At 59.7% G+C, this 26,382-nt stretch overlaps 1 protein-coding gene across 4 annotated transcripts in view; it reads right to left on the bottom strand.

Moving 5' to 3' along the window:
• Positions 1–203: 203 nt before the first annotated feature.
• The window catches only part of CARS1 (cysteinyl-tRNA synthetase 1), a 47,774-nt gene continuing 21,595 nt past the window's right edge, over positions 204–26,382 (bottom strand). For 2 of the 4 annotated variants that reach the window (XM_026482937.4, XM_026482938.4), the window contains 16 exons: positions 22,341–22,481; positions 22,018–22,106; positions 20,078–20,199; positions 15,702–15,814; positions 15,055–15,183; positions 14,526–14,655; positions 14,309–14,412; positions 13,810–13,907; positions 13,411–13,600; positions 12,972–13,040; positions 10,787–10,868; positions 4,056–4,136; positions 3,425–3,492; positions 1,488–1,547; positions 1,064–1,147; positions 204–513 (listed from right to left, as the gene is read on the bottom strand). In XM_026482937.4, coding sequence (XP_026338722.1) covers positions 379–513; positions 1,064–1,147; positions 1,488–1,547; positions 3,425–3,492; positions 4,056–4,136; positions 10,787–10,868; positions 12,972–13,040; positions 13,411–13,600; positions 13,810–13,907; positions 14,309–14,412; positions 14,526–14,655; positions 15,055–15,183; positions 15,702–15,814; positions 20,078–20,199; positions 22,018–22,106; positions 22,341–22,481 — 1,695 coding nt within the window. In that variant the 3' untranslated portion in view covers positions 204–378. Of the gene's footprint in view, positions 514–853; positions 962–1,063; positions 1,148–1,487; positions 1,548–3,424; positions 3,493–4,055; positions 4,137–7,236; positions 7,850–7,939; positions 8,023–10,786; positions 10,869–12,971; positions 13,041–13,410; positions 13,601–13,809; positions 13,908–14,308; positions 14,413–14,525; positions 14,656–15,054; positions 15,184–15,701; positions 15,815–20,077; positions 20,200–22,017; positions 22,107–22,340; positions 22,482–26,382 lie in introns of those variants that run through there. The other 2 variants (XM_057317213.1, XM_044378374.3) reach the window with 2 other exon arrangements.

The following is a 26,382-nucleotide window of genomic DNA, read 5'->3' as shown; positions in this document are numbered from 1 at the left end:
TCTTTCTCCTACTTAAATACCTCCAAATGCACCCACACACCAGAGATTAGCCGATAGCCATCTGCACGGGGAGAAATTTCTCGGCTGGCTGCCGCAGCTCCACTGACCCGAGCACCGACGCCGTGACCCGCTGAGCCAGCAGCCCCGGCAGGTTCCGCCCAGGCGCTGACCGGGCAGCGCGACGGCACACAGGACGCCCGGCCTCGCTGTTTGGCAACATTTATTACTGAAGTCTCGGAGCCGGTGACGGCGTGGGCCTCCGTGGACAGAGTCCTGGGCTTGGGCCCGAGCACCGCGGTAAGCGTGACCACAACACAGGGCACTGTCACTAAGGATGTGGATGCCGACGCTTCGTTTCAAGCTCAGTCCCCCGCTGTCTCACTGGAAGCTGCCGGTCTGCACCGCCTGCAAATACTCCTTGTAGAGCTTCTCCTGGGCTTCAAAGAGTTTCCTCAGCTTCTTGGCTCGCCCTTTGCTCAACTCTTTGCCTTCCGTGTCATGTGTGGGCAGACCCTGAGAGCAGGGAGAGCGCAGGGTCAGCAGGGCGCACCCGACCCTCCCCAGAGCCCACGGGCTCAGCCCTGGGACACGGCTGGGCGCGGACTCACCACACGCTCGGCTTTAGCACGCCCACGCGGCCGCTGAGAAGCCAGCGACTGGTCTGGGGGCACCCTCCCGCCTGGGGTGAGGCCACCATTCCCCTTAGGGCCAACGTGGCCCAGTTCTGATAGGACTGGCGCAAAGGAAAGCAGCAAATACGTATCAGAACTGGTAAGGGAGGCTCTGGAGGCAAAGCACCTGTCAACGCCAAACAAGGTCTGCGGACAATTCCCATGTCCCCCCACCGCACCTCTGGCCAGCCTGCGAGGGAGACCTCATCTCAGTTCAGCCAGGCCACGGCTCAGCTCGGCCACTGCGACGGACGAAGGCCGCCTCGGGCACTTGGGGCGCCTCCCGCAAACTGCACCCCAAACAGAAAAGCTGCTCGCACAAGGTTGGAAGTCCCCATCACCCCCAATTTAGTGGTCTAATAAGGTTCTGAAAAGAATAAAAAGATTCTTACGTTTTCATCAAACTTTGAATACTTGTCGCTTTCCGACAAGAACATCTCACTGGGCGGAATCTTCATCTTGGCCAGCTTCGCTGCCTGGAACACAGGTCCTTGGTCACCGCAGTCCAGCCTGCACGGGGCAGGTGTGACCGTCCACCACCCCCAGCCCAGCCCCGGGACTGAGAGGGCGACGCCAAGGCAGAGCAAGTCAAAGGAGGGACAACTCAACACGGAGCGTGACTGGGGCCTCCTGGCCTCCCTGCACTCGGGGCACTGTGTGGGGGTGTATGGGGAGGCCGGGAGGGCACTGCCGGTGGGTGCAGGCGCAACGGGGACCCGGCCAGGTCCCAGGGAGGCAGAGCGGGACCCGGGGTCAGAGTGTCCACTTCCGCCCAAGAGAACCCGAGCCCCACACAGACGGCTCTTGTGCCGTTACCTCTTGTCCCTGTTTCTTCCTGGCAGCCTCCTCTTTCTTCCTCCTCTTCTCTTCTTCAACCTAGGGGAGCAGCGGGAGCCCCGTGAGCCACATCTGCCCTGGGGCCTCCGGCAGTGGGAGGCGAAGCGAAGCAAGGCCCACCGGCCCCTCATCGCCTTCGCCTGGACCCTGACCCGGCCTCCCCATGGGGGGTGGGGAGCCCTCCTCATTAGGGACTCTCGCTCACTCCCTGAGGGGACTCTCAGCAGCCCCTGTGGGCGCCGGGCCCCATCCCGGACATGCGGGAGCAGCGCACAGCACACGTGACAAGGTCTGGGGCACAGCACACGTGACAAGGTCTGGGGCCCAGCGGATACAAAGAAAGGAACAGAGCGGTGAGCCAGGCTGGGGGGGGCTGTCAGGTGAGCAGGGACAGCATCACCAGGGCCTAGAGATGGTGGGGGAGGAGGGCAGGGGTCAGCAGATGCCAGGACACGGGGCCTGGGCCAGGGAAGGAGCCTGGGTTAACTGCGTGGGTGAAGGGCAGTGGGGGGGGGTTGCTGGAAACAGGCTGGAGGCCAGGAGCCCACCCCCCACCTGCATTCAGGGCAGGGCTGAGGGGGGTGGCCTGGGAGCAGGGGCAGGGAGGGGATCCTCAGCCTGGGTGCTGGGTGGTGCCTGTGAGGGGGAGGTGCAGGCCCTGAGCTATGCTATGACTGACAGGAAGGAGGCACAGGTTTGGGGAGTGGAGTCACGATACCCTCGTGAACATCCTGGGTTTCAGGGCTTCCTAGTCAGCAAAGCTGTCAGGTGGGTGGCTGGGTACAGGCCAGTGTGGGGCCAGAGAGGACCTGGGGGTCCTGAGCAGAGAATCGTGGGACTGGGTGGGGTCAGGGCAGGGCCAGTGGAGTGGGCAGTGGAGTGAAGGTCCCCGTGAGCAGGGGCCACAGGCTCGGGACAAGCAGCTGTTGGAGCAGAGGAGGCCCGGAGCGGGCAGAGAGGCGGGCTGGCATGGGCTCGGCGGCTGCTTTCCTGGTGGGGACAGTGTTTGCCTCGGGCAGGGAGCCCACCGTGCTCGTGCTCGTTCAGGCACTGCTGGCTGGGACGGGCCCTGCTTGGCTGGCAGACAGGAGCCACGGGAAGGTGCGCTGTGGCTTGGCCAGTGTGAGAACCCACAGGCAGGGCTCCCAGCAGGCAGGGCTGCCCCCTGCCGCCCTCATCAGAGCCCCGTCTGCCTTCATGCCCTGCGTGCACCTGCTTGGGCAGAGCGACCTGGGGGGGAGGGGAGAGTGGCAAACCAAGGTGTCGGCTTCTTCACCAGCCTATGGTGGGGCGGGGGGACATGGCGCCCCACGTCACCTCTGTGGCCAGGCCACCTGGTGTGCTGCCCAAGGCAAGGAGAGAGCCTGGCACTGGGGACGGGCCACTGAGCTGGGCGAGCAAGTGGGGCAGAAATGGGAGGAGCGGACAGGGCCCCAGCTCCCGGGGACGCCCACTGGTGGCAGGACTGCCCGCAGCTCAGCACCGGCTGTCGGCACTGCCTGGGTGTTCGTCTCGTGAACCGTGCTCCCGCGCCCACACACACCTCCCGCCAGTGCCGCTCACGCGCCCGGTCCCCTGGCAGCTCCCCGACGCTTCCTGGGCAGACGGCGTGTGACTGGCAGGTCCTCCCACAGGACAAAGGACACACCACTTTGTAGAGCAAGCTGGGCCCAAACGCGTCGGCTGCACGGTTTACCGAAAGGGACTGGCTCTCCCTTGAACTCCAGCGCTCACTTTTTAAAAAGACGGTCCTTCCTCAGAAGGTAGACCTTGTTCTGTTCCCACCCTGCCCTGTAGCCCGCATCCAGGGAGGTCTCCTGCTGACGCTTCTAGATGCTGGGCCTTCACACTGTAGTGCTCTCAGCGCCAGCCGTCCCTCATTCCCATCAACATGCGGCCATTCCAGAGCCACTCACCTGTCTCTTCTCCTCTCTCTCCCGCAGCAAGGCCTCTCTGTCCCCCAGCTTGACCACAGTCGGCAGCCCTGAAAAGCCAGGTCGGTGAGGTGGGCCCAGCCCCCACCCCGCCCTCACACCCCCTCGCTGCTCGCAGGGCTTCCACGTAAACTGTAATGTGGTGAGGCCTCGCCGCTCATGACACAGGGCCCAGGAAATCATAAAATGGGACATATCACCTGAGTATTTAAAATCTAATAATTTCCCATGCAGCCGAAACCCCCACGACGGCAACAGACACAGGGTGAGACCGGCCAGCAGTCCTGCAGGCTGTCTGCTGAGTGACAAAACATGAGGCAGGGCGGCCAGTGGCCCAGCGGAAATAAGCAGGCAGGCCGCTAGAGGGGACACCCAGACGCCTGTCAGACACGGGAGACGTCCAGGACAGCTGGACTGATAAACCTGCAAGGCCACCCCCCCAGGGGCCACGGAGTGCCGCTGCAGGACTCCTCACCATGAACACCCAGTGTCCTCTGACCCCATCCTGGAACTCTTTCAAAACCAGCCCCCGACGCCAGTGTCCTTCCCACCTCCCTGCCCACCACGCCCGAAGCTCCTGAGCTTGGGCCCCAACGTGGCCAGGAGGACCCACCTTCGTGATCTTCAAACCGTACCCCGAGCTCGGGCAGGATGTCGTCCCTCAGGGCGTCGCTGAGCTGCAGGACCTCAGGGACTGTGGACAAAACGGTGGTTCAGGAGCATCAGGACGCGCCCAACGTGCGCCTTCCCGAGTGCTGACGCTGCTGTCTCCGAGGCTGGGCTCGGCACCGCCTTTGACCCCGCTCGGAGGCAGATACCGTCTGAAGATGTGCCCTCACTGCTCCCGGGGATTCAGGAAGTGAGGGCCGCCCAAAGCCAGGTGGGCAGCTGCTCCACAGAAACTAGGTTTCTCCTCCCAGAAAAGAGGCTCAGAAACCACCCCAAGCCTCCTGGTCAACTGGGAAGGTGTCCAGCCCCCACAGCCCTGGCACGGTGATCCAGACAGGCAGCCGTGTTTCACACTCCAGGACTCAGGGATCCAAGCCCACACGTGCTGAGGTCACCCGGCAATCCTGCAAAGGCTCCCCGCGCTCTCCATGCCCTGGTCAGGCCCGCCTGGCTCAGGCAAATGCCCAGCTAGGACGAGAGTGTTAGAGGCTCAGTGCCAGCCGTCAGGCACCCGCCCCGGCGCTCCCTGCTCCCTCAGCCCCTCGCCCCATGAACCGTGCTCCCGCGTGCACACGCATCCCCCGTCCTCCAAACGTCCCGCAGCAAAGCAGCCAGGCCCAGGACCCGCAAGGTTCCAAGCACCCACCGGCGAGAGCCAGAACTGGGTCTGGAGGGTGGGGGGAAGCCCACGGCTGCCAGCATCTCTTACCAAGGCATGAGGCCCAGCCGAGGGATAGGGAAGAGCCCGAGGCCGGGGGGACAGGGGTCCACACTGTGCAGCAGCGACACTGCCTCGAGCACTGGCTCCACTGTGCGCACACGGCTCTCGGCCAGGCCTCGGCACACCCCCGGTGTGGGTGTGGAATGAGCAGAGGGCCTGGGAAGCCCGGGAGGAGCCACAGAGCCTGGCTGTCCCACGGGCTTTGAAGTGACTGTTCCACGAAAGATGACACATTCCAGCAGACGGAGTGGGCAGGAATGAAAAGACCACCCGTGTGGCCTTCGGGCCTAACCGGACAGTCCCCACAGGCTCTGCTGTACAGGCCTCGTTCCCCGGGGGCAACACGGCAGGGAGAGGCCGTCTGTTTGCCACTGAGAACGAAGAGCACACAGGGGCCTCACTCAGAAGCTCTAGGGGGAGAACCTAACCCCGGCGGAGGAAGCTCAGCTGCAGGAAGAACCGGGCGGCGGCAGGTAACGCGGCTCCCGGCCTCTTGCATCTGTGCAATGGGGATGTGCGGCCGTCCCTGAGAGCAGCTACAAGGGGCCAGAAGGTGCCACGTGAGGGAGCAGCCTGTGCGCGGCTCTGCTCACAGGGTCTGGCAGCGCTGGGATGAGGCACTCTGTGCGTGGCTGTCTTTCAAAGCCAGGTCTCAGACTGGCTCACCTCCCAGCTCCCAGAAGGCCGCCTGGCCCGCTGAGACCCCCGCGGGCCCAGCTGCACCAAACGTGCACACGGGGAAGTCAGCATGGGAGCCGGGCTGTCACAGGGCATGGGGCGGCAATCCATCTCCGAAAGCTTTGATGTCCCAGGACGTCCGGTGACAGGAGTGCTGGCACCCAGCCTCGTCTTACCGTGGACGCACCGCGACCAGCATCAGCCCTCTCCTGGGGACCAGCCTGCACTGTGGGCCCAACCCAAGTGGTTCTGCACGCCCTGGCCGTGCGCCTGTGAGGAACACCTGTGCCAGAAACCCCACGCAGGCCCCCCATTCCTGCCCGAGCCCCTACACAGAGCAGGTGTGCGCACACCCTGTCCTCCGCTGTGCCTCGTTCCTCTGTGCAGCACTGGCCAGGCCCGTGGGGCCACTCACTGTGGAACAGATGAATGATGATGGATGGCGACTCATGTACCTCAGACGACCTCCGCGCCCCCTGCCCACAAGCACGGCCACCACCGGGAAGCTTCCCGCTTCCCAACACTGCTCAAGGAAAAGCCGTCTCTGCCTCCCCAGCCTTCCCAGCACGGCTGAGGGGACGACATCCTTTATCCTTGCTCCCCGCACTCGAACTGCCCATAGCGCCCTGTGGGGGGCTGAGCCTGAGGCAGCAGCTGGGGCAAGCTAACCGCGACTGGAAGGAAACTAAGCCAGGGCCCGCCATCACCAACATCAGCCGACCATTGGCTCCCCGCCAGGTGGCAGGGCCTCTGGGCCCATGCTGTCCTCTGGGTGTGGGCTCCGCAGAGCTGAGGACGGTGGCCATCATCGCCATGCCGACACTCGCCCTGTTCACACAGCTCAGAATCCCTCTCCGACTGTCCTTCCAAACCTTCTGATTACTTTGGGGCTCGCTTTCTCTTTCTCGTCTCCCGAGTCACGTACTGACCAGGCCAAGTGTGCACAGTAAAAACCCCCCACGACTCACAATGACAGACGAATGACCCCACAAGACACGGGCACAGGGCCCGAAGGGACAACTCTCCAGACAAGAGGCACACATGGCCATGAGGCACAGGGAATGGGGCCACACACCGCACACCCTCGGGGAAGCGCAGAGCAAAGCCCCGAGGAGATGCCACCGCCCCCTCCCCTTCACAGCCCCACCCCCACCCAGGGCGGCGGGACTGACAAGTCACTTTCCTACAGCCAGGAAATAACGAGCGCTGGCGAGGGTGCAGAGACACCCCGATGGAACACAGTTTGGTGGTTCTTGAGAAAATCACCACACAACTGCCCCATGACCCCCACGGTTCCCCATATGGGGACAACCCCGAACCCCGAAAATGGGACTCACCACTGTGCACGCACGCTCAGAGCAGCACGATCCCCAACAGCCACGAGGTGGGAATAGCCCAAATGGCCACCAGCAGCAGGAGGGACACAGACTGGTGTGTGTGGCCAGGGGGGCGCTATCCTGCCGCGACAGGGGGCCGGCCACGTACCGTGAAAGTATTCTGGGAAGTGTGAGAAGCCACACGCGGAAGGTCCCGAGCTGCAAGACCTCACGGACTCGGGGCGTCCACACCAGGCCAATGCACGGGCTCGGAAGGCAGGCCGGTGGGCGCTGGGCTGGGGGCCCAGAGGTCACAGCCGTTCCTCTGGACGGCGGAAGGTGTTGGTGGTTGCGAGACACCGTGAACGTACGAAATGCTGACTTGTTAGCTTTAACGACAACTGGTTCTCGGTTCTCGGAGTTTCACCTCAATAAACCATTTTTTTAAAAAAGGGAAAAGTGGTTGATGTGTTTACAGAATTCAGCAACTATTCTTGAACATACGCAAGAATGCAGATCTCAACAGCTAAGGCAAAAGAGGAGCACAGAGAGGGGCTTGCTTGCATCCGGGGTGGCGGGGAGAAGGAGGACAAGCGCGTGGACGCCGCCACGGCCGGGGCTGGGAGGGGATCCGCCTCACCGCCCGCAAGTCTCTCGGCAGCAACGCCACATCTAGGTCCTCAGCTCTGGTCACAGAGCTGAGGCCTGGGGACAAGCCTGGACAGAGCTGGGCCGTCTCACGGAGAAGCTGCACCAGGGGCGGGGGCGTGACCGGGGACAGCAGAGGCCACCCCAAGCAGCAGGGCACACGCAGAACTGCTCCCGAGGGTGACACCACAAAGGCACGGCCACCGCCGCCGGCACGGCTCTCAAGGAGAGAAGCAGCTTCATGGCCAGCAAGTGCCCAGGAGAGGAAGACGGTCTTCCCTGGCTGTGGTCACTGGGGGCGCCCCTGGCCATGTGTGCCAGCCACAAGCACCTCGCAGTCCTGTTGACTCCAAGAGGCTCTAACTGTAGCATGTTCTAGAAAAAGAAGGTTTCCCTGTGGTCATCTGTCCCTCGCAGGCTGAGATGGCCCGGCCCATGCCCGGCCCTGCCGGCACCATGACTCACAGAGTCCACAGAGCTCAGGCACCCAGAGGCATGTGGCCATGGAGAGGGAGCGAATCCGCCAGGGCTGGCTACTGCTGGTGGGGCTGGAGACAGGAGCGGACAGCAGACAGGGCACTGAACAGGGAGACCCGTCAGGTCACTGAGGGAGGCTCAGGAGACGAAACAAAAGGCCATGGACAAGCAAATGAGCAAAACGGGATGTTTACACAGAGTGGAATATTACCCAGCCTTAAAGAGGAAGGAAACTCTGACACCTGCCACAATGTGACCTAGAGACCATCAGTCACACTGACCGAAAGAAACCAGTCACAAAAAGACAAATACTGCAGGATTCTATGTGTATGAGGCCCTTAGGGAGTCAAATTCATATAGAGTGGACAGTGGGCACCGTGGCCGGGGAGGGATGGGGGTCAGTGTCTCAGGGGGACGGAGAGTGGACGGTGGGCACTGGGAGAGGAATGGGGGTCGGTGTCTCACGGGGACAGAGAACGGATGGTGGGTGCCGGGGGAGGGATGGGTGCCAGTGTCTCAGAGGGACGGAGAGTGGACGGTGGGCGCTGGGACCGGGGGAGGGATGGGGTCAGTGTCTCAGGGGGACAGAAAGTCTACGGTGGGTGCTGGCACCAGGGGAGGTGGTGGGGGTCACTGTTTCATGGGACAGAGTCTCCGTTTGGGAAGATGGAAAGTTCTGGAGATGGATGGCGGGGACGGCCACACGACAATGTGAATGTGCTTCGTGCCTCTGAGCCGTGCACCTGCTCGTGATAGGTGATGCGTTTTATACATTACACACGTTTTACCAAAAATGAAACAAATGAGAGGAGGGGGGAGCTCTGGCCACACCCGCATCCCTGCTGTTCTAACTTTTCCCCAAATTCCCAAGCCTCTCCTGGTCAGACGCCCCGACGCACACCCTTCCTGGGCAGGGCTGGGCTCTGGCCCACAAGACTGTGGGCATCCGGGGAAACGGCGTTGTACTCCTACGTTAGGCAAGCACCAGGCACCTGGGAAACCTGCTTGAACACGTGGCCCCAGGGCCTATCCTGAGCTTCTCCCTCTGTCTCTCTGTCTCCATGGCCAGCCCAGGGTCACAGCCAGGTGCTCAACGAAGCCTCAGTATCTGCGGCTGCTGCTGTTGGGTGGGGCGTGGTCTTGAGCCCGTAAGGCTTTCCCCATCTATGGAGCCCGCGGTGCACAGGCCCGGGCCTCTGGCTCACGGAGGGCGCGCTATCTGCAGGGCCCCAGTCTGCGGGTCCCAGGCCATGGGATCAGGCAGGATGACCTCACTCCACCTGGGCCTCAGGGCAGGAAAGCGCTGCAGGTGAACAAGGCTCGTACAGCACAGACACTACTACCACCATCCTGACTCGGCAATGTGGGCTCTTTGTCCTTTTGCCTGAGCAACAAACAAAGCGGAAAGAAAAAGCAAGCCAAGGAGAAGCAAAACCAAACTACTCCCCGAGCCAGTGGACGGGCACTTGCTCTCAGGGGCTCCACAAGCCCCTGGCCTGGCCTGCGTGCTGTGCACGGCCTCCAATGGCCCTCGTTCACCAGCACCTGCCAGGAAGGACGCTTCGCCGCAGGGGGAGTCGGAAGGAGGTGCTCTGGCCACCTGAGCCTGAGACGCCAGTGCCATCAACGTGGTTGGACGAGGCAGCACGGGTCTGGCAGAGTCCATCAGGCTTTCTCAACTGCTTTAAAACAGTGAGGACACCAGGTGCTAGAAAGAGTGGGCCATGCTTATTCAATGGGTCCAAATGCCCCGGCCCAAAGCCCCCTGCTCCCCACAACAGCACCGTCAGATCTAGGTTCCTCCTGGGGGGCTCGCGGGCTCAGGGCTCTCCTGCCCTTTTGCTCTGCCCTACCTGGAAAAGGCCCGGGCCTGCTCTTTCATCTTCAAGGTGCGGCTCCCTCCAGAGGCTCCCTGAGCGCCCCACTGGACCCTCTGCCCGCTCCACCCTCGGGACACCCCACCTGGACCCGCTCTGCAGGGATGGCGGCCAGAGGAGCTCCAGATGTGACTTCCTGTCAGAGAGGCCTGGGGCGGGAGCACAGCACATTAGGTGACAGGTGGCTCCCGCATGACCCTCCCTGGCAATGCTCGAACTCTCGTGCTCAGTTTTCCACTCTGCAAAATGCTTAGCTCCAAACGGGACAGCGAGCGCGTGAGGAGCGCGGCAGACCAGACCCGGCCCGTTCTGCGCTCAGCGTGCTCATTGGTCACGCAGACGGCACAGAGTGAGACATGAGCTCCTGCCTGCCAGTGCGCAGCGCTCTGTTGCACGGCTGATACCAAGTGGTCTGCCATGACACAGCACTCCCCAGGTCTCCAAGGACACACGACAGGGACCGACCTCGGGAACGTCGGCGACGGGCGGCTAGCTGTGCGCTGTGACGTGGCCCCAGGGGAGGCCCCTCAAGTGCAAGGCAGCTGTCCCCCACCACGCCCAAGCAGAATAGTCACGGCAGCACCGGCTCCCCCAGCATCCCACGCTCACTTCCAGAAGCGAGGACAGGCACTGGCGGGCCTACGGATGCACCAAAAGTGGAAATGAGCCCCGTGTCGATGGGAGGGCAGGGGACTCAGAGAGGCCTTGTTCTGCCTTTCCACTCCAACAGCACAGGTGAAGAAACCCTGCCTCACACACACATCCTCAGCCCTCACCCAGCTGCCCTGCCCTGTGGGGGACACCGGGGTCGAGAGACACGGTGGCTATCATGAGGTCAGTGGGGGCAGCTCTGCAGATGTCGTGCTCCAGGACAGGTGCTGCTAACACCCGATGGCAGCCAGGGCGGCCCCACAGAGAAGGGCCGAGGGTGAGAAACCCCAGCAAGGAAGAGCCTCACCTTTTTGCTCTCGGGCGATCTTTCGGACGCCTTCTCTGAACTCGGACAACACCTGCAGGTAGGGCATGACCGTGGACTCCAGCTGCGGAAAGAACAGGTTCGCTCAGAGACAAACCCGGCCTGTGTTTATGGATGGGGCTCAGCACACGGCAGGGCAGGACGGGGGGTGCTGCTGCCGTGGCCGCTGCCCCAGAGCTGGGACACGCCGCACCCCCAACACTCAGTCCACGCCGGGTATGCGGGTCCCCGCATGGACAGTGTGGGCCACAGACAGGAGGACAGCTTCCCTCCCGGCCCAGCCGGACGAGTTCTGCCAGCCGCTCTGTTCAACTGCTCACAGGCACGGCTTTGCCTCCGCTCAGACGCACTATTAAAAAAAACCCGTCTTTACAGTTAAACTGTTCAACATGGGTGTCTGTCGGGCGGGCTATGTTCTGGGAGGCTGATACTGTCCCTCCTGGGCTAGGAGCGGAGGCCAGCACCACGGAGCCGGGCCGTGCCTGCATCCGACCTGTGGCCACACACACGCTTGTGCAAGAGGAACCGGTCTCCAAGAACTGTCACCACCCCCACACATGGTCACATCTACGCCACGGTTAGCTACCTGCAGTAACTGGGACGGAAAGCCTGATAGAAAGGACAACCAAAGGCAACAGAATCCAAACTGGAGAAACTGTGATTTTATAAAACCTTTTCCTTTACGTCTTTCCTACTTTTCCAGTAGGCTTTTAAGCAAAGTCTCTCCCTGCCTCTTAATTAAGTCCTTCGGTAGCTTAGTCACCAAAGTAATACTCAGCACGCACAGAAGACAGCTAGGCTGACGAGGCCCTGGCGTGACCTGGCCTCTCGCGGCCCAATCCTGCACCCAGGCTGGGGTGGCGCGGTCGTGCACTGGGACCGGGCATCAGGGTTTTCGCTCTTTACCTCCACCAGGCACGGAGGCCTCCGCCAGCGTGCTGCAGGGTCTGTCTGGAGGAGGGGAACCCCAGCGGTCCTGCGGACCCCACTAACCTCGTCTGCCCTCTCCTGAAGCAATTCAGATTTGGAAGCTGACACAGAAATGTCAAATACTGTAAAGTGCAGGTCCTACCCTTTGACCCCGTCACCTCGCGGCTGTTTATGCCCATGCGCTGCCGTCAAAGGGCCCACTGAGGTCACGTGGAAAGGCCCGCACAGAACCACCGCAGGGAAAGCACTGCTTCTAAGCTCGAGAGCAGATGGCCTTTAATGTAGGCAATGTTTTCTCTCTTTTCCTAAGAAGCTAAATGCCAAGCATCACTTGTACAAGACAGCAGAGCAGCTCTGCGGATTTCCTAAGAAGCACCGAGGAAGGTTCATGCCTTTAGACCAACCAGCTTTTCGGCCAACGGAGCCTCCGGGGATGTGGGCCCAGAGCTCGGGCTGGGCTTTGTAACACAAGCGGGTTTCTCTTCAGAAGCCAGCTCCTGGGGAGATGGCTATACGCTCCCCCTGCAGGAGAGGGCTCATCACTCTGGCCACCGTCCGGAAACAGAACTCTAAAAAGACTGCCTTTTCGCTCTGTCTTTGCTTCCCGTTTTCCTTTAAATCAGTTAAATCTAAACACCTCCGTGTGCATTCTCATCAGATCGTTAAAGACTAAGCCTGAGGAGTGTCGGAGACAAGCCTGAATGAGATGGGCCACGAGGGAGGGTCCCCGTGGAGCAGAAACCAACGGAACCAGGGCGACGTGGGCCACAGACGAGGAACTTTCTCCCCACCAGACGCACGGCCCGGCATGCTACCTGAACCCTCACATGCAAGGACGTGAGCGCACGGAATCCATTACCATGTGGCTGCAGCTCAAAGCTGGTCCCAGAGAGCCTGCCGCCCTGGGACTGAGCTCACAGACAGCACGCAGCGGCACAAGCACCCCCAACGGTGGGTCAGGGAGCAAGGCTCAGCCTGCACACATGGGAGGAACACCTGATGGTTCAATTCCCCAGCCAGGTCCAGGCGATCCCCAGGGCTCAGTCTGGAAGGTCCAGAGCAGGTAGGACCTAATGTGGGCCTCCAAATGTCCACAGAGTTGGCCCAGGAGAAGGACGAGGAAGGGAAGGGAGCAGGCGTGGAAGGCAGGAGGGTACTCCATGACATGGGCACCATTTCCCAGGGGCAGGGCGACCCCCAAGGAGGGAGGAGGGGTGAGGAGGGGTGCTCTACTCACATCAAGGCTGGTTCCAGGTCCTCTCACTGGGAATCCCAGGGAGCTTTCCTCCTCGATGGCCCCGAAGATCTACGAAGAGAAACAGACGTGCAGGATGAGTGTGTCAAGAGGTCCTGACAGGTGGCCCACAGCGACCGGACGCCAGGCCCCGTCAGCACGGAGGTGCGCAGAGCGTGCAGCGCCGCATGCGCCGGGCTCGGCCTACGGCCGCTCTTTCTGCTTCTCTGCGGCGGGGAGGCGAGAGCGCCCGCAGCAAGGACAGCCGGCACGTGTGCACACTAACGCTACGGAGTGCAGCGGGAGCTAAGAACGGGAGCAGGTGTCAGCCTTATAACCTGCTTTTGCCGTGCCACCCGAGGCCTCCGCGGTCACGGCCGAGGCCCGCTGCCCGCGTGCACGTGGAGGGCGCCACAGGGGCCGCGGCTTGAGGGCCGCCTACCGTCAGCATGTGGGTGAGGTACAGAGCGATGCTTTCCAGCAGAGCCCGGTTGGGCCTTCTCCTGGCGGCTTTCCGGGCTGCCATGTACAGGTTGCACCGACTGACCAGAGCCCTCATTTCTTCCAAGACCGTGCGTGTGTCGACGTTGTCACACAGGGCTTCGTGAACCGCTGCCTTCTTGTCATAAAAGCTGAACGAGAGGAATGGGAGCGTCAGGCAGTAACAGAGTGCACGAGTGCCCAAGCGGTCCGGCGGCCGGAATGTGGTCCGCGTAGGTGCAGCACGCTCTGGGTGTGGGTTTGCACAGACGGGAGCCACGGCGCCACGGCCTCCTCCCCGCTGGAGGGTCTGCGGCGAGAACACGGGCGTGCTCGCAGACCCCAGGGAGAAGTCTCCTACCTCTCGTTCAGTTCCGATTCTTCATCTTCCCACTTTTCAAACCGACCGGTTATGTCAACGGGAGCTCGAAGGATGTCTTTCACATTTAGGAAAAACTCCTAAGGCCAGAAAATTTGGATTAACAGCATTTAGACGACTTTCCCACCCGAGCACCATCTGAGAGACGCTATCGTGGTGACGCGCGTCTCCTTCATATAAACCACAGCGCTGACACCGCACCAGCGGCCGCAGAGAGTGGAAGTTCCCCTTCGAGACGCGAACATGTTCCGGGTTTTTCCTGGGATATGGTTCAGCCAACAGGTGTGCGGGAAACGCGCCCCCCGGAGATGAGAGGAACATGGGCGCCTAACGCTAGCAGATCACCAGGGGCATCAGCAAAGAGGTGCAGTGCCAACTGCCCCCGAGAGTAGAGCTGCTGCCACCTGCGCCCCATTCCCCATCAGCAGACACGGAGTGGGAATGATCCCGCTGCAGCAAAGGCGGGGTGGGGGGTGCTTACGTTCATGAACTTCTCGTACTGCAGGGCCGACTCCATGGTGTTGCTCGAGTAATCCAGCGTGTCCTTCCAGGAGTGCATGAGGAAGGCCAGCCGCAGCTGCCGTGCTGGAGCAGGAGACAGCACCACGGTCACCTCAGCCTCCCGAGCAGCCGCCGCCACCTCCACCGCGCCTCCACGAAGAGGGACGTTTGGGTCTTTGGGGGGTGCTCAGGCTTACCTGAGTGCTTCTTCAGGGCGTCTTTAATGGTGATGAAGTTTTTGAGTGACTTGGACATCTTGCAGCCGGCGATGGTCAGGTGGCCCGTGTGCAGGAAGTAGCGGACCCAGCAGTCGTTCTCAAAGTAGGCCTGCTCGGGAAGGGGCGAGAGGGCGAGGTCGGGGCACCACAAGGCACCTCTGCTGGCGGGGCGCTCCGCGGGCACTTTGTTCACCCGGTGACGCAGAAAAGGGGGCTCCCTCCTCGAGCTGGGGCCACTGGGGCTCAGAGGGATGACCCTGGACCAGTGAGCCGAGAGGCAACGGCCGGGTCCGATCCAGGCCTGTCTCCTGCCAGTGCTCAGGCTGTTCGTGCGGGAAATCAGACCGAACAATGAGGGTTCAAATCCCACCAGCGAGACCCTGATGTGGGCGTCAGGCTGTGTTCAGCACCTCGCTGACAGTGCCCCGGCTGCTTGCGCTACGATGGAGGGAACTCGAGAGCCCCCGCCAGAGGACACAGTGACCCAGCGACCCCAGCCTCTGCCTACCTCTGACTGGGCCAGCTCGTTGTCGTGGTGGGGGAAGCGGAGGTCGAAGCCCCCTCCGTGGATGTCCATCGAGGCTCCCAGAAGAGTGCCCGCCATGGCAGAGCATTCGATGTGCCATCCCGGACGCCCCTAGAGACGCAAACAAGCCCGTAACCGACCGGCCTACGTTCGGTCCAGGCCTTCAACTGCCCCGTGTTCATGACCTTCAAAACCTCTGGGCCTTATGGGAACAGACGTTATGTTCCAACGTGAACAACTCAGGGGAGCCCCTGCTGTCAAGGTCCCAGCACATGCTGCAGGCCGAGGCGGGGCTGAGGCTCACGTCACCCCCAGAACCGCCCAGCCCTGGACCAGAGGCAGGTGCCAAGACCCCCTCCCCCCGGCTCTGGGCCAGCGGCACCGTTGTCACAGGGAACGTTAGAGGGTGGACTCGCCTCCAGCAGCGGGGACCACGAGGACACGGGGGCTCAGAGGCAGTCCATCCACCCGCACCCTGGCTGCACACGGGCAGAGTCCCGGAAGGGAAGTCACGTGCCCAAAGGCCCACGAGGCTCTTTGGCGTCTGGGTTCCCAGGACAGGGCAGACAGGTGCCGTGGCAGCGAGGGTGCGCCCACCAGTGCAGCCCCGCGCCTTCCCGGGAGCACACCTTTCCCCACGGGCACGGCCAGGACGGCTCGCCTGGCTTGGAGGCTTTCCACAGGGCGAAGTCATTGGGGGACCGCTTCTCACTCAGGCGGTCTGCCGAGATGCTCAGGTCACCTGTGGACACGAGGAAGCAGGTCACCCAGTGCTGCCTGGCGGACAGAACTGTGTCACTGCAAGGCCGCCTCTGGGGGCTACTGGCCAACACTTCAAATTTCCACTTACTTCCTTGGTCAGCCCGCGGCTTCACTACGACCGGGTGTCAGTGCCGCCCCAGAACATCGTGTATGAAACCACGTATAAACTCCAACTCCCCGGGCCTGAACCACACCTGCCGGTTCCCCGGACGGCCCTCTCCCCCACACCCCCCGCAGCCACGGCCCGGGTTGGGGTAAGCCACGGCGCTCGGGGCTGAGGGGTGAGGCCACAGGACGGTGGCAGCTCTCATGGGTGGGGTCTCATGCCAGCAGGCTGCACGGCTCCCAGTGTCTGAGGACCAGTGGCTCCTGCTGGGTGTGGCCCTGCGGCCCTGGATGCAGCAGATCAGGACATGCCTGCTCCTCCTGGGCAAGTAGGGCTCCCGGACGAGGGCCCCCCGGAAAGCAGACACGGCCAGTCGGGGCTGGACCGGCCTGTGTTGGGCGGGAGCGATGGGAAAGGAGGGCACGATCACCAGTCACGGTAGGAGACTCTCTGGACCACATAGCAGGACCTGTGGAGCGCATTAGCGGCCGTGAAAATGAACACCAGCAGTCAGTCCCCTTCACGCGGCAACCGGGTGAGTGGGGGCAGAGCCAAGGCCTTCAGTGGCATCCCCGGTGCGTGGCCTCAATGCGACTTTCCCTGCGTGCTGTCGCCCCCTCGTGGACAACTCCGGAATAGGAACGACAGACTCCGCCTAGTGTCCAGGTTTGCAAATGCAGCCCGACCTCAAGGACGGTCACCTTTCAAGCGCGGAGTCAGGCAACCGCGAAGCCGCCCTGGCAGCAGTCAGAGGGAGAGCATGCTGAGGACGTTTTTCCAACAGACCTCACGGCTACAACACGGGTGCACCAAGTAGGATACATGGAAAATATGAGAAAGAACCAGGAAAAAATGCCACGATCATAAACGAAGGGAAGGGATGCTTGCTGTTAGCCGTCCGGGGTACTAACCAGACCTACCCAAGCAGCAGGACACACTCCACCTGTGCCCGTGCCAACCTCTCGCGAGCAGGTCACCACGTCGCACCAATGATGCAGACACAGTTTCATGTGGTGCCATGACATCCTTTAGCCACGCTATGTGTGGCAGATAATTTCCACTATTATGAACGCAGCTACTCATGAATATATCTGACTTATAATTCTGTTTTGAGAAATTCCGCAACAGAGCCAAGAGGACCCTCTTCCACACACGGCCCGTTTGCCACTCTTTGACACACGTCACTTTGGTGGTACCGGCTATTTGCTCTAGATTCTTTCAGTGAGAGTGAGTCACACAATCCCTTCTGCTCCCCTGCTGTCACTTCTCATCTCCCTCCCTAGAGGCGACCCCCGTGACCCCACATACGTCAGGAGTCTTGAGACGGCTCCAGGCCCCCGTCTCTACTAGAGTCCCCGCACTCCAGCGTCCCTGCAGTGAGGACCTCGTGCTAGGGGTCACACCGCCCTGGAAACGGGACTGTCCCCAAAGGAGGGCATGTCCCTCTTCGTCCCTTTGTACTTGCTGTTGGATTCTACTATTCTCGTCCCGGGAATGCAAAGCAATTCTAAAATCAGTCTGGAAGAAAAAGGTCCAAGAACAAGCGATATTTAAGAACTCCAGGGGGGCCCGGCTGGCTTAGTCAGAAGAGCAAGACTCGATCTCGGGTCGTGAGTTCGAGCCCCACACTGGATGGAGAGATTACCTAAACTTAAAAAAGAACAAGAACAAGAACCCAGTTGCGGCCAGACAGCGAGGTTTACCGTACAGCTGCGCACGCATTCCCGTCTCTGAAGCTCTCCTTCCCCCTGACTGGAGGGGGACTCCCCGTGGCCCCCCCGCCGGCCGCCCCGAGTCCGCGCTCCCTGTGCTGCGCAGCCCGCTCTCCCTGCACCATCTCTAGTCATGTGCGGTTTTGTCTGGACATATCTGTGAATCGTCGGAGCTCATGCACCAGTCCTGCCACACGATTTTCCATTTCATTCATCTTTGCAAAGAACCAGCGGCTGACTTCTTCCATCATTTCCGTTCTTCTCTGTCTCCGATCTTTATCTCCTGCTCTCCCCACTGCGCCTTCACAAGCTTTCTGGCAGCTCACCCCACCCATCTTACATCTTTGTTAACTACTAATTCAAACCACAGGCTGCCCTAAGTGGCAGGTTGTGCCACGCCACAGTGTCCCCCGTGGTGTCACTCAACAGTGACGGTCAACGGGTGTGTCCCCTATCCGTGTCCCTTTAGTGCCGGTACCCGGCTCAGTGTGTCATCTGGCTCAGTGTGTCATGGGCAGACGACGCGGGCTGCGTGACAAGCAACTGCTGGGGAACCACGGAGACTTCCTCCACGGCCAGTGCGGGTCCTGTGTGAGCATAAGTGAGGGGCCCTGCCCGAATTTGTGCTGTCAAGTCCCGATCTGCTACACAGTGCCCTGCTTCCTGTGTACCCCAATCCTTGTGGGTCTTGTGACCCTCAGTCTGGCTATGCCACCAGCTTGTGGGCCATGCATGGCGCCTCCCCCCACGGAGGCAGGTGTGTCTGCCTCCCAGGGCTGGCCGTGCTGCCGCCCACACAAGCCCCCGACTGCCCTCAGAGGAGACGCCTCCTCTACTCTGACAAATGCCTCCGATGCCCCGGGGTCTGGTACTGATGCTACTGAACCACCTTAGTCTATCACTTCTCCACGTCTCTGCGCGGTCTTGTGTGAGGTTCTGAACTCTCTTAACAGAGCCCCAAAGATGAAAGTACTTGATCAAAAAGTACAAACATTTTTATGGCCAAATTGCCTTATAGGAACACTGGAGGGTAAACAGCACATGCCCCGGCCACGTGAGACCCACCCCTGCACCCCAAGACTGCAGCTTCTGTGGTCTGTCCCAGAGTCCCTCAAAGTCTAAGGGTGGAGAGAACATCATGAAAGACGAACCTAATTTGGCCTAGTCCAGAGGAAGTCTCTTGTCTACATTTAATACAGGTGACTCTTCTTGAACAACGCCGGGCAGGGGCTGGCGGGGCTGACCCCTCCCCAACTGAAACCACGAACAGCCCACTGCTGGCTTGAGCCCCACCGACGGCGGGAGCAGCACACGGAACATACCGCACACACGACACGTATCACACACTGTTGTAACCAGAACATGAGCTAAAGAAGAGGTCACGGAGAAAACCAGAAGGAACCCATGTGCAGTACTGAGCTGCACTCGTCGAGAACGATCTGCACACAGTTCACACCTGTATCGTTCAAGGGTCAGCTGTAGCTGTACCCAGATCACGATGAGCACAGGGCTGCTGGGACATGCATGTCACTCGTTGGGATGAGAAACAGCTATATGAGGTACTGCCTGGGTAATGAGAGTGTGACACCCCCTGCTCACACCCAGAACCGGGACGTTCACACAGGATGTGATGGTGTGACCCCCCCCCTGAGCTCACACCCAGAACTGGGACGTTCACACAGGACCCTACGGTGTGACAATCCCCCCCGCACTCACACCCAGAACCGGGACATTCACACAGGACCCTACGGTGTGACATCCCCCCCCACCGCACTCACACCCAGAACTGAGATGTTCACACAGGACCTGCCCCAAGTTCCTGCCTGGCTTGTCCCGGGGCACCTTCCAAAGTAACCGTGCAGAGTTGAGCCCGTGGCAGACAGCGAGCGCCGCCACAAGTGCTCTGTAAGAACAGGTGCCTGCTCCCCCACTCACGGCGCCCGTTCTGGAACTTGTAAGGAGCACATCTTGGGACTCCACTTCCTCTGTGTGGGGGTACTGAAACTCTGCCTTCAATCGAAATGGCCCTGGGGTTTTCATTTCCCCAAAGCGGGAACTCAGCTGCCAAGGGGGCTGCCTGCCGCCCCTGTGTGGGCGGCTTTCGTGCCCTCGTTCAGCAGGTCACAACAGGCATATTGCTAACACACCGGCACCGGGGGTCTGACGCACTGGCGCACAGAACATCCCACCCTGACCCACAGGTGCTCTCGGCGCAACAAACAGCAGCCCTGTGGACCTGGGCCCAAGGTCTGCTGTGCTTTCAAGATCCTGTTGGATACACTCGCTTTTTTGCTTCTCTAAAATCCCAAGGGAACAAGGCAGGGCTCCCAGGCGCCCAGGGGCATGGCTGGGGCTGGGGAAGGGGGAGAGGCCGCACTGCCCAGGCTGGAAACACCCCCCGCCCCCATCACCCGGCTTAGTTTACCTTCCCCTTCCTGAAGGGCTTTCTGGTCCCCAACAGCCTCGGGCACCAGCTTCCCATAGGAGTGTCTCTCGCTGGAAGCAAACTTCGCTGTATCAAAGTACACGGACCCATTTGAGGCATAGCTGAAAAGTAAGAACGAGGTTGTGGGAAAGGGGGACAGATCCAAAGACAGAACAAAGCCCCTCACAGGAGGACGACCCAAAGAGCCAAGGGCTACACGGGCCATCTGCTCTGCCCTCCGTGCCCAGGGCTGGCTCAGCCACTTAGCGGCCCCATGACGTGGCGACTCACAACCACGGCCTCTATGCAGGCTGAGCAGGACTGACAAGGACACTTCACACCATGGAGGCCAACTCCTTGCTCGCCAGGCAGCGGGTCCCTCTGCAGACCCTCTGCCTCGTGTCCTGTAACTCTGTAGCTCCTGCCGGGGTCCTCGCCTCGGTGATGGCACGGTCCCACCAGGCCCTCTGGCTACGTTCTACCCACCTGCCCAGCCAAGGCTCTCTGCCCCCCAGGACACTCTGGATTATTCCAGCCCGGAACGATCGGCCTTCTCCCAGCCTGGCCTAGCCCACGGCACTCAGCTTGGCACACAACCTCGTGTTGCCCTGAGTGATCGTGTTGAGTGGGGCAGAGAGAGGAGGCGCGGTCACTTCCGGAGAACCCGTGCTGCTCCGGGCCCACGCCAGGAGCGCCACACTTTGCGCCTTGTTCAGTGGACACTCGTCTGCCCCACGAGGCGGGAAGCAATCTCTGAGAGCTGGGGCGCCGCGAACAGGAGCCGTGCGTGGTTTACACCACGTTTCCGTTTATGCATCCATTTCTTGGTGATTTCTCACCGTGCTCACTCTGGACACATGTCCCTTCGTGCGAGGACCAGAGACCAGGGCTGTGGCGGAGAGTGTGGAACCACAGCCGGTGAAGGGCCCTGAGGGAACACACTTGCCCCGGGGGGTGACTTGAGAACACGCGCTCTCACCGCCCACACGGCGAGGCCGACACCTCCAGACACCTGGCAGGTCCACACTCACCAGGCAAAGCCCCGTGCTCACGGTCTAAGCTGTGGGCACCCGGGTGGACGGCAGGCGGGTGCCCCCTACAGCACCCGCGTCGTGGCCACAGCCCGAGGCCCACCTGGCGGGGCTGGCCCCAGGCCCCGGGCTGCACCACCAAGTCTGCTGGGGGCTCTGGGGGCAGGCTGGGCACAGCCAGCACCACCCTCTTGCTCTTCCTTGCTGCCTTGAACAAAGAGATGACACCTGCACGGCTGAACACTTGTTCGATGGTGGCCAACACCAAGGAAAGCCCGAGAGCTCTCTTACACAACCCTGAAGCTGCGGGCCCAGCGGCACGGAGCAAAGAGGCCTGCTGGGAAGTCAGCGTGCAAAGGCGTGCTGCTACGGGCAGGTCACGGGCTCGACCATGTCCTCCCCAGATCCGTCCGTACGGTCCTAGCCGCCAGCACCTCCCAACAGGAGTGTACTTGGAGACAGGGTCTTCCGAGAACTAAAGCAAGGTCATCAGGGTGAGCCCTAAACCAGCGTGACTCGTATGCAGCTGTCTGCATAGGAGGAGGACATGGGGACACAAAAGCAGCCCACGCAGCCCACGTGCAGAGTGACACATGTGAGAAGTCCACGGGACGGCCACCGTTTGCAAGCCAAGGGGAGGGGCCAGGACAGAGCCTTCCCTCCAGGCCCTCAGAGGAACCCGCCCCGCGGGCATGCTGGCAGCCACAGACATGTGCCATGTGGAGCTGTGAGCAAATCCGTTTCTGCTGCTTCAGCCGCCCGGCGTATGGACTTGCTGACGGCAGCGCCAAGCGCCCACACTCCCACTGGCTTCCCTGCTCCACATCGCCTCTCAGAGACAGAGAGCTGCCTTCCTTGGCAAACCTTCCCCTGAACGGTACCCCGGCCTGACAAGGGCCCTCAGCTCACCCGTAGCCATTGTCCACAATCTTCTGGACAAAGTTCACGATCTCCGGCACATACTCGCTAACTCGGGTTAAGACGTCTGGAGGGAGAACCTGTGGATGGCCAGAGAAGGTCCCAGTTCTTCCGCCTGAAACGCTGGCCTCAGACGAGCGCGCCCCAGGAAAGCAGCAGAAGCAGCAGTGCTAAGGGCTGGCCGAGAAGCCCCCGTGCCCTCGGCTCTCACTTAACTGCACTCGGCGTGCGATTAGGAAGACGGCCTGGCCGGTGTGAGGCCGTTCGGGCGCCGGGGCACAGAGAGCAAGCACAGGCTCGGCGGCCGCACTTACGTTCAGGGCCTCCATGTCTCTGTGGAATTCCTCTTCCCAGAACTTGGGCAGTTGGGAGAAGATAGAATTGTCAGTGACCTCACTGCCGAGGGCGCAGTCCAGCCAGTCAGAGAGCAAGTCCTTCGCTTCTGCCAACAGCGCCTGAGGAGAAGGAAAGCGAACGTCCACACGTGTGTTCGCGTTTTAACAGGACCATCCTCGTGTCATCGGTCTGCGTTAATTGCAGCCTCGAACTCAAGGTGTGCGACGCAGAGCCCTGCTCCCCAAGGGGCTGCCGTCCCCGCGAGACCACGACGCGCCTGTGAGCGGCTCAGCACTGAAACGAACACCGGACCGTGGATGGGAGGCTGCCAGGCACGTTCAGAGAGCTCGCTGCTGCCAGTGTGCAGCAGGGCGTCCATGGCCAGGACGCTGGAGATGCGTCAGGTGAGGGGTGGAGCGCCCTCCCAGAGGGAGGTGTCAAGGCCATGGCGCCCCGATAGTCAGGGGCCATCCAGCGAAGATGCCAGCCCCATGTCACGCACCACAACAGTGCAGTGCTGGTACGGACCTGTCCTGTCACCGCAGCACCCGTGTCACCTCGGAGAAATGTCCACCTGTGATATGATGTGTCACGGCCGCGGCCTGAGCCTTGCAGGCTGGGGGGACCCTGAGGTCTGGCTCTGGAGGAACCCGGGGTTTCCAGCATGTGCACCGGAGTAGTGAGGGACGTGAGGACAGGCAGGCAGTCTGTGGCCCACCTGCGGGGGCGAGAGGTCAAAGAAGGGGCAGAGGGAGAGAGTGCAGGGAAAGTGGATGTGGAAGACACAGTGAGGACATGCGCGTGGGTACATTTGTACGCACGACGCTGACAGGGAAGGGGCAGCTAGGGCATTGCCACCAACAGCCCCCAGGTAGAACAGCCCTGCTAACTGCTTCTGGGCTGGTGAGCGGCGTGGGGGACCCTCAAGGACGCTCAGTCCAGAGGCGTGACACCCTGAAGACTGAGTCCCACACACGGCACGCGGGCCACCCCCAAGCCTGGCCACCGCACACCCTTCTGCTCAGTACCTCACATCTGGCTACTGAGAATAAACAACAAGGCAAAGAACAATCTGAAGGCGCAGAGCAGCGGCAGAGCCAGATGCGGCAGGGACCCCGCGGCTCTCAGCCCAGGGGTCTGGAACAACCAGGATGAGCCCGCTCGGGGCCACACTGCATCAGGCCGACCGCGGGCAAGAACAGACGGGCAAGGTGAGCAGACAGAAGTCCTAAGAAAACAGGAAAGAGACGCCAGAGATCGACGACACTGGGACGGAAATGAAGAACGTCTTCAATGGGGTCATCCATAGCGTGGACGCAGCTGACAGAAGAATCTCGGAGCCTGAGGTCAGCTGAAGAGAAACCTCCCAAATGGGAAAGCAGACGGCCCACCTCCTCAGGGACCCAACGAGACCCAGCGGACGGCCCGCGTTCAGACACCGAAAGAAACTCAGCAGAATGGCCAAGGACCACGACATAAGCACAAAAGAATAACAGGTGCTCGTGGGGACAATAGAGGGACAGGAGGAGGAAGGAGCAGAGAGGCATATGAACCCCACTGAATGAGAGCCCCCCGCTCCCAGAAGACCCTGAACCAGAGACACAGGAAGCTCAGGGAACCTCGGGCAGGACAGGACACCCAGACAATCCACAGGCAAGCTGCAGAAAATCCCAAAAGGAGTCCGAGGACAAGCACCTTGCCCATAGGGGAACAAGATTAGAACTGCACCCGATCCGTCCTCACAAAGCTTATCAGCAACAGACGTAGGGGATGCTTCAGTGTCGAGAGGAAACACTCGCCACCCTAGAACTCTGGACCCTGCAAGCTTATCCTTCAAAAGCAAAGGGAAACAAAGGCTCTCAGGCAAACAAAAATTGACGGAACTTGTTGCCAGTAGGCCTGCTTTGCAAGGTATGTGAAAAGAAGTCCTTTAGAGAGAACAAAAACAATAGAGGTCAGCAACTTGGGTCTGCACAGTGAGGGAGAGCATTGGAAAGAAGACGCAAAAGTAAAATGAAAACTTTTGTTTTTCCTTTTTTAAAGAAAGTATTTATGTATTGAGAGAGGGAGAGAGAGTATGTGTGAATGTGAATGTGGAGGGGCAGAGGGAGAGAGACAGAACCTCAAGCAGACTCCCTGCTGAGCGTGGAGCCCATTGCGGGGCTCGAGCTCATGACCTTGAGACCATGACCTGAGCTGAAACCAAGAGTCAGATGATCACCCGGCTGAGCGACCCAGGCGCCCCAAAACTTCTAGTTTTTCTTCATCGATCTAACAGGTAACAGTTTGTTCAAAACGGTTAATAGGAGGAACGGATCAATCTGCATACTTATACACACACCTTATTCACACACAGCCCCCCCGCCCTGAGTTTACAGACAGGTAAGACGAACAACAGCAACAACATGAGGACAGGAAGCAGGACTAGATCCCTCTGTTATTGTGAAGCACCCCAGGACCACGCAGTAAAGCATCTTTGAAAGTGGACTGAAATTCGCTGTGAGTGTATATTGCAAACTCTAGAACAAATGCTAAAAAAAAACTCCAAAAGTATAACTGATGTGCCATAAGAGGAGAGAAAGTGGAACCATGTGAAATGCTCAATCCAAACCACCAAAGACAGAAATGGAGTGGAAGATGTAAACGGGAACAAGGAACACGGGCGGTAAATAGAGAACAATACACACAGAGGTTAGGAATCCAGCTGTCTCCGTGCCACTGGGAATGTCAGTGGTCTAAATGCACCAAATCAAAGAGTCAGGCAGATCAAACGTATAGATTAAAAGTAGATGGACAGAGACAAATGTACCATGCTATCACGAATCGAAATAAAGCAGGAGTAGCTGGTTTCACACAGAGCAGACTTCAAAGTGAGAAGAGTCATCAGGGATAAAGAAGAGCTTGGCGGAACAAAGGGGTCAGTTCTCCAAGACGGCGGTGCTTCCAGTGCATGGGCTCAACAGCAGGGCATCAAACTACACGAGACAAAAGCGAACAGAACTGTAAGGAGAAACAGATGAATCCGTGAAGGTAGTTGGGGGCTTCAATACCCTTCCCTCGGGCGTGGCCAGACCCAGCAGGCAGGAGATCAGTAAGGACACAGTTGACCCCAACTGCACCCTCAGTCAGCTGGGTCTGATGGACATCTATAGACCACCTGGTCCAACAGCGGCAGAACACACATTCTTCTCAAGCTCACATGGAATGTTCACCAACGCAGACCACAGGCTGGGCCATACAACACGCCTGAACAAATTCAAAAGAACAGAAATCATACATTGTGTCTGCTCTTGGACCACCGTGGAACTGAACTAGAAATCAGTAAGAGAGAGAACTGGAGAGTCCCTACAATGCATGGACATCAAACAACATGCTTCCAAAGAATAAACGGGTCAAAGCAGGTGCCTTGAGAAAAAATTAAGAATTTCTGAACTAAATGAAAATGAAAACAAATTTGTGAGATGCAGGAAAAGCAGTGCTTAGAAGAAGTCTGTAACATTGGGTGCAAAGATTAGAAAAAAGGTCTAAAATCAATCATCTAAGCTTCCACCTTAAGAAACTAGAAAAATAAGAACAAGTTAAATCCAAAATGGAAGAAAAGAAATAATAAAAATTAAAGCAGAAAACAAAAAATCAATAGAGAAAAATCAACAAAACCAGTAACTGGTTCTTTGAGAAAATGAATAAAATTGTTGAGCCTCTAGCCAGGCTACCTAAGAAAAAGGAGAGAGGCCAAAATACTAATACCCAAAACGAAAGAGGGACATCACTACAGACCTCACGGAACTTAAATCATAATAAACAAATACTACACATAACTTTGTGCCCCCAAGTATGCTAACCTGGATTAACGGACCAATTCCTTGAAAGACACAAGGTACCAAAACTCACGCAAGATAATACAAACAGTCTGAACAAGCCCAGGAGCTATTAAAGATATTTAAACAATCATTTATAACTTTCCAAAACAGAAATCACCTGGCCCAGAGGGGTTCACTGGTGAATTTTACCAAACATTTA

Source organism: Ursus arctos, unplaced genomic scaffold, assembly GCF_023065955.2.
Source record: "Ursus arctos isolate Adak ecotype North America unplaced genomic scaffold, UrsArc2.0 scaffold_23, whole genome shotgun sequence".
NCBI lineage: Eukaryota > Metazoa > Chordata > Mammalia > Carnivora > Ursidae > Ursus > Ursus arctos.
This window is presented reverse-complemented; position numbering and strand designations above follow the sequence as displayed.